This window comes from Gorilla gorilla, chromosome 21 (assembly GCF_029281585.2).
Source record: "Gorilla gorilla gorilla isolate KB3781 chromosome 21, NHGRI_mGorGor1-v2.1_pri, whole genome shotgun sequence".
Lineage (NCBI taxonomy): Eukaryota > Metazoa > Chordata > Mammalia > Primates > Hominidae > Gorilla > Gorilla gorilla.
The window spans coordinates 13,004,335-13,016,387 of record NC_073245.2 but is presented as its reverse complement, the minus strand read 5'-3'; the positions used below and the strand labels follow the sequence as shown (position 1 = coordinate 13,016,387).

Sequence of the window (12,053 nt, the reverse complement as noted above, 5' to 3'; positions counted from 1 at the left end):
CAGAGGGGCCACGAGGGAAGGAAGAGCCATGGGTGCAGCCTGGTGGGGCACCCTGGTCAGGGGTGACCCTCATTCAAGGATGCCCTGAAGGAGTTGCGGAAGAAGGGAGCGCCTGCCGAGAGGGCCAGGGCAGCACAGGAGGGGGATTGAGGAGTCAGGAGCAGGGCTGCCAGTAGCAGTGAGGGGGCTGCAGGCTGCACGGCTGAAGGGAGCAGGAGCTAGGCCCCAGTGGCAGGTGCGCTGCAGGCCTCAGCCTTGTCTCTGCTGACCTCCCTTCTCACACTTCCCCAACCTTGGTACACTGGACCATGTGCTGCTTTTCCTTTTTTTTTTTTTTTTTCTTTTTTGTAGAGACAGTATCTCACTATGTTGCCCAGGCTGGTCTCGAACTCCTAGCTTCAAGTGATCCTCCTGCCTCAACCTCCCAAAATGCTGGGATTACAGGCTTGAGCCACCCCACTGGCCTGCCTTTTCCTTCTCTTGTCACCTCTCACATTTCTTGCAGTTTATCTTGTCAGAGTGAGCTGTGCCTTGCTCCAGCCTTGGCCACCTATCGCGGGGGAAAGTAAACCTTGCTGGGAGACCAGGAGGAAGGGCCCAGTCCTGCCTGCTGCCCTCAGAAGCCAGCTCTTCTCAAGCATTCGTAGAGGCACTGAGATTTGGTCAAAGATGATAGAGAAGAGGCCTCCCGGGTTCCCAGGCTCCCTCTCCCCCTTCCACTCCCCTACCTGATCAGACTGGGATGGACTCGGGAGGGATGAAGCCAGATGCTGCAGCAGCACAGTGGGAAGGCTCTGCCCCTCAGAGCAGCCTGGACCATGGAGCAGCTTTCCTAACCCTGGCCCGTTTTCCTTCCTGATTTACCAGAGCAGCCTGGGAGCATCCCGGGCCCCGCATGTGCCTCCTGCAAAAGAGTATTTTCTCCCTACTTCAAAAAGGAGCCGGTGTACCAGCTGCCCTGCGGCCACCTCCTGTGCCGACCCTGCCTGGGTGAGAAGCAACGCTCCCTGCCCATGACGTGCACAGCCTGCCAGCGGCCGGTTGCTAGCCAAGACGTGCTGCGGGTCCACTTCTGAGTGACTGGCCTCCACTGGAGGAGACCCATTGCTGGGAGGAGCTGAGGGGGAACAGGAGCAGGGCCACAGCACCCCTGAGGTCTGGCCAGGCCCCAGGCACAGAGCTGCCTGCTCCCTCCCGGGGCTCTTCTTCATCACCTCACGGTATAGCACATTGCTTCTGCGCTGGTGGCAATAGGGCAACAAAGCCATAGGCCAGAGGGTGGGGGGATGTCCCTGCCTCCCTGCCACCCCCCCTGCCTGAGCCCAGGACCTGCTGGAGCCAGCCCCACCCTAGGCAGGAAGACCCCTGCTGAGGGCCCCCCGTGCAGTCCGCATACCCCCTTGTCCAGCAGGGCACTGTGGGTGGCTCACCCTAGATTGTGGCCCAGATCTCAGGAGTCTCTGCCTTCAGGGTCATCCAAAAGTGGACCTTGGGAGCAGTGGGGGTGTCTGTGGAGTGCATGACTCAGCTCCCCCGACTCGCAGCCTTAATAAAGCGATGGTTGACGTCTGCTGTGGGTTTCCTCCTGGTGGAGTGCCTGTCTGTGTCACACACTCCTGTCGCCCACCTGCACCCACACAAGTGGAGCTCACAGGGTAGCTGTGTGCAGTCACTGCAGCTTGCCAGGCTGTCATTCCTGTCGACGGCCTGAAAGGACGCAAACTGGAATTTTCAGATCTGTCCCCTGCATGGGAACTCAGAACCCAGGTTTGCAGGTGGGCATACGTGGTGGGAGGGTGGAGGGCTCCCTCTGGCCAGTGCCAGCTGTGCTCAGCTGGCTTCTGAAACTGCTCCCTGAGGGGGAGCGCAGCGTTTCCTCATGCAGCCGGTTTCAGGAAAAATACTTGTTTATAGGCTGCATCCTTTTTTCAGCCCAACATTTAGCTTTATGGAGTCCCAAAGGGAAAATATATCCATATCCCTACAACTTGGTACTCTATCAGATTCCAGCCACTAGAAGAACCTCAGTGAGAAAACACACCCGCCTTTCCCTGTTCCCTTCTAAGCACGTTTGGGAAGGAACAGCCTAAAGATGCTTTGTAAAGCTGTGTTTTACCCTTGAGCTTAGCCACGGGTCCCTGTGAACAGGCACATTCCTTTCCTTTAGGCCGTCCAGAGCTCTAGTCCACACCCAATACTTTAGAGATCTGGGTTTGGGGTTAGTTGCTTTTTTTTTTTTTTTTTTTTTTAATTGAGACAGGGTTGGTCTCTGTTGCCCAAGCTCGAGGGCAGTGGTGCAATCATAACTCATTGCAGCCTCGAACTCCTGGGCTTAAGGGATCCTTCTACCTCAGCCTCCCAGGTAGCAGGAACTATAGGCATGTGCCACCATGCCCAGCTAATTTTTTTATTTTTTGTAGAGACAAGGTCTTGCTATGTTGTCCAGACTGGTCTCAAACTCCTGGGCTCAAGCGATCCTCCCAAAGTGCTTGGATTGCAGGCATGAGCCACTTCGCCTAGCCAAGCCTGCATTTTTTTGAGTTCCTACATCATTTGTCCACAAAGATGGCTTCAGAGAGGTGGTCACATGCTTTGCTCTGCTTCCTCTTGGCACTGAGCTCGATGCAGCCTCCACATGAGATTTGAGGGTCCGCATGCATGGCCTGTGCCGCCCTCGCTGGCGAGGCTCCTGTGTGCCCCTGGCTTTCTGGGTCTGTGCCTCTCCAGAATCTTGTCTTACCCTCCGGTGTGCTTGTGTTCTTAGAAAAGCCCCAGCATGGCCGGGCATGGTGGCTCATGCCTATTATCCCAGCACTTTGGGAGGCCAAGGTGGGTGGATCACTTGAGGTCAAGAGTTCGAGACCAGCCTGGCCAACATGGCAAAACCCCATCTCTACTAAAAATACAAAAATTAGCTGGGCATAGTGGTGTGTGCCTGTAATGCCAGCTACTCAGGAGGCTGAGGCATGAGAATCGCTTGAACCAAGGAGGCAGAGGTTGCAGTGAGCCGAGATCGCACCACTGTACTCCAGCCTGGGCGACGGAGTGAGACTCCCTCTCAAAAAAAGAAAAAAGCCCCAGCATGTAGCAAAAGCATTTCTTGGTGAGTGTGGGGGCTGGTGATTCCCACCTTCACCCTGTCATGGTCTCAGGGAACAGCTTGCTTTCCACCAGCAGCTTGACACCCACAGTGTGCTCTGGCTGCTGGGAGCCCATCTCTCGGAGAAACCCTGTCCACCCAACCCCGAGAGCCCTAGCGTGCAGTCAGCGTCAGCACAGCGCTCCCAGATGAGGGCCGGACTGCCTCCCCTTAAGCAGCTGTGTTGGAGGTACTGCCCAGACCGCTGCAGGTCCCTGGGGATCTGCATTTCTAACAGGCTCCTGCCCCCAAGACTGCTCTGGTGGAAAATCCAGCCTGGGAGCCCCTGGAGTGGTAGGCCCTGTCCTGGGTACAGGTGGAGCCACGCCCAGGAGTTGCGTGTGTTTTTCTTAATTGAAAGACTTCCCCCAAAAGGAAGTGGTCTTTTCACTACCCTTGCCAGAAACATGCTAGGCACCACTGGGCTCTGTTTCTGTCCCCTAGAAAATGGGAATAAAATTTCTTTTGCTGTCACCTGGCTCTGAAGGCAGTTTATTTCTCACTAGAGCCTGGACCCAGGCACAGAACAGCTGTAAACACGCAGAGTTTAAGTCCACGGACGGAGAAGACTCAGGACCTCAGAGCCTTGCTGTGGCCCTGCTGCCCTCCAGAGATCTTCCACCCCCTCCATGACCACAGGGTCTGTGGGCACATGTCTCTTCCCCTTCCTGTGACATTGACTCGGCCCTCTGAACGCAGGTCAGGGCCATGGTACCCCTGCGGTTTGGTGGGGGCAAACGGGCCCAGGCAGCACCATTCTCCAAATCTCTCCTCCCAAGGTGCAAAGGTCTACCCTGTGGCTCTGCCTTTGGCCATTCTCTCTCCTCACTCGCAGGGGCTTGGCTCTCCAGTCGCCCTTCCAGCCCCTGAGTAGGTGGAAGAGAGGTTGGCATCAGAAAAGAAGTAGATGAACCAAATGGCCAGGAAGAAGAACAGCTGCTCACAGTGTTCCATCTCCCTGCAGCTGGGCTGCAAGGCCCCAGAGCACCTGGGGCGTGGGGCTTAGTAGCTTCTCCCAGCCCCACACCTGCCTGGGGCTTAGTAGCTTCTCCCAGCCCCACACCTGCCCGGCTTCCCCCGTAGCTCTCCAGCTTGAGGCCTCCCAGCGGTTGGGCACTTTTCCATTCCCCAGGAGATGGGCCTTCTGACGCTCGGTGGCTGTAAGTAGGTCTGCAGACAAAGAGTCCTGCCCTGGAGGAAACCACTTTGCCTGTCCGGCCTCCTGCCTGTGGTATTGTGACATTGTGAGGCTGGGCTGGCTGCCATTGTGATGGCCACTGGGGTGGGAAGCTGCTTCAGGCTGATTTCTCCCCCAGGGCTCCTGTGGGCCTTCGTTGAGCAGGTCCTGGCTTCAGAGCTGGCCCCCCGGGCTAGGCCTGCTGTCACCTCACCTGGCTGCTCAGCGTGTTTGCCAGTGCAGGCTCTTTCCTTCCAGTTCTGGATTGGAAGGGGCATGGCTGGGTTGTGAATTAGTGAAAACCGCACTGTCCAGTAGAGTAGCCACTAGCCACAGTGGCTATTTAATTAAAAGCAAATGAATTTTTAAACTTGGTTCATTACTCACACCACCCACATTTGAAGTGCTTGATAGTCACATGGGGTTAGTGGCTACTGGGTTTCGGCCATAATCCCAAAAGACACAGTCCCAAAGGCCATAACCCCGAATGCTGAAATCCCTAAAGATCAAAATCCCTAAAGTCTAAAATCCCTGATGTCTAATTGAATCCCCAAACCATAAGTGACAGATTTGAAATTAGGTACAATTAAGTCTTAAATTTGGACCTTTGAGATTGTGATTTTTAGGATTTCAGACTTCAGGGATTTTGATCTTTCGGGATTTCAACATTTAGGATTATGGTGATTGGGATCCTGTTTTGGGAGTTATGATCAGCACAGGTGGGTCCTATATTGGACAGCACAGATAGAGACCATTTCCACCATCACCGAAAGTTCTCCTGGACAGTGCTGGGCCAAAATAAGAGCTTGTCGCCCTTCCCTCTTATGAACTGTCACCTGGGAGAGGAGGAAAGCTCCCCCCTCCATGGGGGCAGGAGAGCAGAACAATGGTGTACAAAATCAGACAGGCTTGAACCCCACCTGCCTTCCTCCCCCACTGGGCAGAAGCGGTGCACCCAGGCTCCACCTGGCTGTAATGCACTCCCTCCCTTGCAGAGAGGTGCCTGAAATGGCTCTGTCTGTGCCAAGAGGGGTGACAAGATCTCCAGAGTGGCACAGGACTAAGGCGAGGACAAAGGAGGAAGACTTGGGATGGTCAAGTTTATTCCCTCAGGGTTTTCACCAATAATAGGATAACGCTATCCTTAACCCGGCTATCAAGTGACCACCACACAGACATCTTGATGTTTTCCCTTTCAATGTTTTTCTGTAAAGAAAAAAATATTTCTAGGTATATAGTGTGTGGGTCTGTTGCCTGCTATTTCTAACACTATCTCGTGGACATTTGCCTTTGTCGTTAGATACTCTTCTTGTAAAGCTCATTTGTAGGCCGGGCACGGTGGCTTATGCCTGTAATCCCAGCATTTTGGGAGGCCGAGGTAGGCGGATCACCTGAGGTTGAGAGTTTGAGACCTGGCCAACATGGTGAAACCCTGTCTCTACTAAAAAGACAAAAAATTAGCCGGGTGTGGTGGCGCACATCTGTAATCCCAGCTACTCAGGAGGCTGAGGCAGGAGAATCGCTTGAACCCGGGAGGCGGAGGTTCAAGTGATCTCACTAGCCAAGATCGCACCACTGCACTCCAGCCTGGGCAACAAGAGCAAAACTCCATCTCAAAAAAAATAAAAATAAAGCTCATTTGTAAGAACAAGTCAAGGTAGCCAGGAAAACTCTGAAAAAGAACAGTTTGGTTTGTGAGTGGGGAGAACTAACCCACGAATACACAGGCAGATGAACAGAACAGAATGAAAAACCCATAGGCAGGCCCAACTACACATGGAAATTTTGTATACTGCAAGGCAGGAATGGTGGAAGATTGACCTTTCCACAGGTGGCGCTGCAGTCACTGGGCGAATGAAACCGTGGAAGAACTAAATGGAAAACGAGAGAACTCCTTCGCAACCTGGGAGTGAGGAAAACTGTCCTAATTCAAAATCCAGGCCAGATGTGGTGGCTCACGCCTGTAATCCCAGCACTTTGGGTGGCCACGGTGGGCGGATCACCTGAGGTCAGCAGTTAGAGACCACGTTGGCCAACATGATGAAACCCCGTCTCTACTAAAAATACAAAAATTAGCCGGCGTCGTGGCGGGTGCCTGTAATCCCAGCTACTCAGGAGGCTGACGTGGGAGAATCACTTGAACCCAGGAGGCAGAGGTTGCAGGGAGCCGAGATGGCACCACTGTACGCCAGCCTGGGTGACAGAGCAAAACTCCGTCTAAAACAAACAAACAAAAAAATTCAGATTCAGTAAGGAAAAAGACTGATAGATTTGACTACCTTAAGAAACAAAATAAAACAAACAAAAAAAACAGCCGGGCGTAGTGGCTCACGCCTGTACTTCCAGCTCTTTGGGAGGCCAAGGAGGGAGGATCGATCATTTGAGCCCAGGAGTTTGAGACCAGCCTGGGCAACACAGGGAGACCCTGTCTCTACAAAAAATACAAAAATTAGCCAGGCATAGTGGTGCATGCCTGTAGTCCCAGCTACTCAGGAGGCCAAGGCAGGAGAATCACTTGAGCTTGGGAAGCAGAGGTTGCAGTGAGCCGAGATCGAGCCACTGTAATCCCAGCACTTTGGGTGGCCACGGTGGGCGGATCACCTGAGGTCAGGAGTTTGAGACCAGCCTGGCAACATGATGAAACCCCGTCTCTACCTGTGCGACAGAGGGAGACCCTGTCTCAAAACAAACCAAAAAACCTCTTACATGGCAAAATTCATTAGCAAGTAAAAACGAAAATTACAAGCTGGGAAAATATATTTGCAACCTGTATTAAATGGTTAATACCCATAACATATAGCTTCTAAAAATAACAGATTCACAAAGAAATACAAATGGCTTTTAAACATGTAAACAATGTTCAGCCTCACTCATAATAGGATGAAATAAAGAGGACCATGAAAAACTACTTCTTGCTTAGCAGATTGGCAAAAATCTCCATGTTTGGTCACAATCTGTAGGTGAGACTTCAGGTAAACAGGAGCTGTCATATACTAATGCTCAGAATACAAAGGGTACAATCTTTGGCGGGGAATGTGGCAATATCTGGCTAAGTCACGTATGCATGTACCCTTCTACCCAGCCATCCTACATCTAGGATTCTAGTCCAAAGATCCCCTGAAAAAATATGAAAAGAATTCCAGCCCCACCAGCAGGCAGCCTGGGCACCCAGAGCCAATCTTTGCAGGGCTGAGGAGCCATGTCACCCTCTGTGGAGGGGCCAGCTGTGTCCAGCCTATGGGCCCAGAAGCAAGTGCTTTACACATGCATGATTTTATCAAGGAGATTATGGAGACCTTGAAGGCCATCCATGCATGTTAAAAACCTTTGCATTCAAAAGCTTTAATAAAAGTTTATATATTGAATAAACAATGTCCTAGGCATTACACTAAATGCCTATGTATTATCTTATTTAATCCCCACTTGGAGTTAGGATGAAACAGAGGCTCAGACCACAAAGAGCCCCTCTGATTGCCTACACGACCTACAGAAGTGTCTTCACTTGGTTCCAAATCCACTGTGCAATCCAGAACCAGAGGCACAACAGAGTCTAATTATGGAATAACAACCTCATGACCAGGCTCCAGCACAGCCTTTGAAATTCAGTATTACACCTCTAGGCACAAAAATAAAAGATGCTTCCCCCATAAAGGCTCAGCAGAGTTAGTCTCATGTAAATAGATGAATCTCCTGGTTGAAATGTGAATGGAAAAGTACTCGTCGTGTGCAGTTCCTGGGAGAGAAGGGTGTGGGGGGGAGGACGCACAGACGGGCTCAAGAACGGCCCTATCTACGACCCAGGGCTCTGGGTATTAGGATCCTACCGAGGTGCACTGCCTCTCTCCAGAGACCCCAGTGTGGGATACACGTGGCCAAAGAAGATCCAATTTGAAAGAGAAACTAAACTGGGTGTTGGTAAACCTTGTGAGAGTATTTAACCAAAGGAGGCCTGCGTGGTCCTGGTGGAGTGGGAAGGTGTGAAGGGCAGACAGTGGAACAGGCCCAGGAAGGTCAGTAAGCAGAGGCGGGAGTCGGGAGCAAAGCTGGGCTGAGGCCTACAATGTCCTCTAAACTGCTGGAGAGAACTGGGCTTGAAAAGGGAGGGGACAGGGAATCAGCATGGGGAGACAGAGGCACAGGCTGGCCTCCCCCTCCCATGATTCTTGATACCCTTCCCTTGGGCCCAGGGCCCAGACACCAGCTCTGACTCAGCGGATGAAATGCAACCCCATGGCTCATTAATTAGGAAGCCTGTAATTAGCCTGTCTCAGAAACCAGGAGCCTCCAGAGACAGCCCCTCTCACCTGCCTTCCTCCCTCCCACCCAAAGGATGACATCAAGCTGGGGAGGTCCGGCTTCTGGGACTGAAGAGGGGAAAGTGAAGTGTGAGCAATAGGGGGAATGAGATACCAGGCACGCGTGTCTGCATGCGACAGCCTCGGCGAATTGACCTTCAATCATGAGATGATGGAAATGACGCGAAGTGGCCTAAACCCTAAATGTTTCCTCTACTGAAGAAACCTGGGGACAGGCTTGGGCGTGGCCCAGGTGGGTCTACAACACCTGCAAAGCTGCGAACCCCTGCAACTCAGTCTGAGAGTGAAACCGCTTCCATGGCCAGAATGTGGTTGGCACTGGGTGTGTGGTTGGCACTGTGGAGTGATTCGGCAGTGCTGCTTAGACGGCTGCTTTTAGCTGCCTCCCTCACGGCTTCCCTGCAGCTGCTTTTCCACCTTTCTCTTCAACCTTGGATTTTTCCACCTTGAAAAAATCTGTTCCAAAGCTTAGTCTCCTTTCCTCCTGGCTTCATGCCACTGATTATTTTAAATTATTGGCTGCCAATTATTTGGCCCACTTTCCCAGCCAAAAGTGGGCTCTGTTCCTTCTCTTGACCTTGGACAGGCTTGTGGCTGCTTCAGCCTATAAAGCGTGGCAACACTGACCTTCTGTGATTTCTGAGGCTATCATAAAATGCCATGTCACTCTGCCCTTGTTTTCTGGAGATTCACTCTTCATCGAAGCCCTGAGCTGCCATTCAATGGCTTCAAGAGTGAATCCAGGCTGGGCGCGGTGGCTCACGCCTGTAATCCCAACGCTTTGGGAGGCCAAGATGGGTGGATCACCTGAGGTCAGGAGTTCGAGACCAGCCTATCCAACATGGTGAAACCCCAAATCTACTAAAAATACAAAAATTAGCTGGGTGAGGTGGCAGGTGCCTAATCCCAGCTACTCAGTAGGCCGAGGAAGGAGAATTGCTTGAACCTGGGAGGTGGAGGTTGCAGTGAGCTGAGATCTTGCCACTGCACTCCAGCAAGTCCCTGTCTAAAAAAAAAAAAAAAAAAAAAAAAAAGGTTGACTCCAACTCACAGGAAAGCAGGCAGTCCAGGCAACAGCGCCCCAACTGAGCTGAGCCTCTGGGCAACTCCTGCCCAAGTGCCCAGGCGTGTGAGTGAAGAAGGCCCAGGTGATTTCAGCTTGTAGCCCACCCCTCCTTCCTGTGGAGGCCCCAGACATTGTGGAACAGATAAAAGGTGTTCACTGTGACCTTCAGAACCTGTGAGCATAATAAAATGGCGGTGGGTTGATACCAATGCATTTTGAGTGGTTTGTTACACAGCAACAGTAACGGAAACAACCACAAAATCCTAGATGATTGCTACAGCGGGGCTAGGGAAGGACGGAGAAACCAGGAGGCAAAGCCGGGATCCTCCTTAGCCAAGAAGGACTGCAAATGCCCCTGTGCTGATAATTCGTGCCCTTCACTGCTGCTGGGCCTGGGCAGGCAGAGGACACACCAACTCGACTGGTCATTTACCCAAGACCCAGGGTTGGGTCCATGGCGGGTCCGGGGGATGTAGTGACCAAAAGGACCACTCTCTAGTAGGGCAGAAAGACAGGGAAACACATGAATAAAGCATGTCTAGGGCTCCACATTGACCTGAAGGGGGAGGAGGAGGTTGGTTTAGCTAAGGTTAGGGTTGGGGGCAGGAAAGATGAAACTCAGGTTCTGATATCAGAAAATATCTCAGTGGGCCGGGTGTGGTAGCTCATGCCTGTAATCCCAGCACTTTGGGAGGCCAAAGTGAGAGGACTGTTCGAGCCCAGGAGTTCAAGACCAGCCTGGGTAACGTAATTAGCTGGGCATGGTGGCACACGTCTGTAGTCCCAGCTACTCAGGAGGCTGAGATGGGAGGATCGCTTGAGCCCAGGAGGTGAAGGCTGCAGCGAGCTGTGTTTGTGCCACTGCCCTCCAGCCTGGGCAATAGAGTGAGACCCTCTCTAAAAGGAAAGAAAAGATCTCAGTGGATTTGTGGGGGTGAGGGCTGCTTAGCTTTACAGCATTTATTTCCCTTCCTACTATCATCCTGAGTTCCTCTCAAGGCACTACCCTTTCTCCATTGCATTCACTCTGAAGGAGCTTTATTCAGACACTTGAGGATGGGCATCATCCAACCTAATCCAAAAAGCCAGCCCCTCCCTGGAGTAGGCACCTGAGCAGAGGGATCAGGAGGAAGGCACTGGAGTCGCCTACAGCAGACCCTGTGGATGCCACTCCCAGGCTCCGTTCTCTTGACCCCTGGGCGTGTCCGTCCCTCAGATGCCGCACATTGGGGTCAGTGGTTTGCAGCTGGCCTTCCTCTGGACGCGTGCCCTCAGCCAGTGGTAGCCACTTCACCAAGAGAGACTCCCTCCCTGCAGCCCCCTTAGTCAATGACTAGTACACAAATATTAAAAACTTGACCCTCAGGTCAGGCACCATGGCTGTAATCCCAGCGCTTTGGGAGGCCGAGGTGGGCAGATCACCTGAGGTTGGGAGTTTGAGACCAGCTTGACCAACATGGAGAAAAACCATCTCTACTAATAAAGTACAAAAAAATTAGCCGGGCATGGTGGTGCATCCCTGTAATCCCAGCTACTTGGGAAGCTGAGGCAGGAGAATCACTTGAACCTGGGAGGCGGAGGTTGCAGTGAGCCAAGATCGCGCCATTGCACTCCAGCCTGGGCAACAAGAGCGAAACTCCGTCTCAAAAAAAGAAAAAAAATTAGCTTATGTTGTGGCACACACCTATGGTCCCAGCTACTTGGGAGGCTGAGGCAGGAGGATCACTTGAGCCCAGGAAGGAGGTCGAGGCTGCAGTGAGCTGTGATTGCCCCACTGTGCTCCAGCCTAGGTGACAAAGCCAGATCCTGTCTCAAAAAAGAAAAAAGAAAAGACCTGGCGCAGTGGCTCACACCTGTAATCCCAGCACTTTGGGAGCCTGAGGTGGGCAGATCACCTGAGGTCAGGAGTTCAAGACCAGCCTGGCCAACTTGGTAAAACCCCATCTCTATTGAAAATACAAAAATTAGCCTGGTGTGGTGATGCGTGCCTGCAATCCCAGCTACTTGGGAGGCTGAGGCAGGAGAATGGCTTGAACACAGAGGCAGAGGTTGCAGTGAGCCAAGACCGTGCCATTGCACTCCAGCCTGGGCAACAGATCGAAACTCTGTCTCAAAAAAGAAAAGAAAAGAAAAAAACCCATCAAAAACACTAAACATATTTTGTGATATATTTGTTTGTTTGTTTTTGAGACAGGGTTTCACTCCCATTGCCCAGACTGGAGTGCAGTGGTGTGATCTTGGCTCACTGCAACCTCTGTTTCCTGGGCTCAAGCAATTCTCCTCTCTCAGCCTCCCATACCTGGGACTACAGGGATCTGGCTAATTTTTTTGTTTATTCATTTTTTTTGAGACAGA

At 52.2% G+C, this 12,053-nt stretch overlaps 1 protein-coding gene and 1 long non-coding RNA gene across 5 annotated transcripts in view; one reads left to right on the top strand and one right to left on the bottom strand.

Annotated features, from left to right (window-relative positions):
* The window catches only part of UBOX5 (U-box domain containing 5), a 50,618-nt gene extending 49,040 nt beyond the window's left edge, over positions 1-1,578 (top strand). For 2 of the 3 annotated variants that reach the window (XM_055372457.2, XM_055372455.2), the window contains one exon: positions 868-1,578. In XM_055372457.2, coding sequence (XP_055228432.1) covers positions 868-1,076 — 209 coding nt within the window. In that variant the 3' untranslated portion in view covers positions 1,077-1,578. The remainder of the gene's footprint in view (positions 1-867) is intronic. The other variant, XM_055372456.2, reaches the window with a different exon arrangement.
* A 649-nt stretch (positions 1,579-2,227) lies between these two features.
* Positions 2,228-4,364, bottom strand: LOC129529001 (uncharacterized). Of its 2 annotated transcripts, none has more exons than XR_010132205.1 (2): positions 4,167-4,364; positions 2,228-4,005 (listed from the first exon to the last, which is right to left on the bottom strand). It is a non-coding gene; the product is annotated as an uncharacterized lncRNA (long non-coding RNA). The 2 variants fall into 2 exon arrangements; XR_008674371.2 differs by having other exon boundaries at positions 4,203-4,364.
* Positions 4,365-12,053: the final 7,689 nt, after the last annotated feature.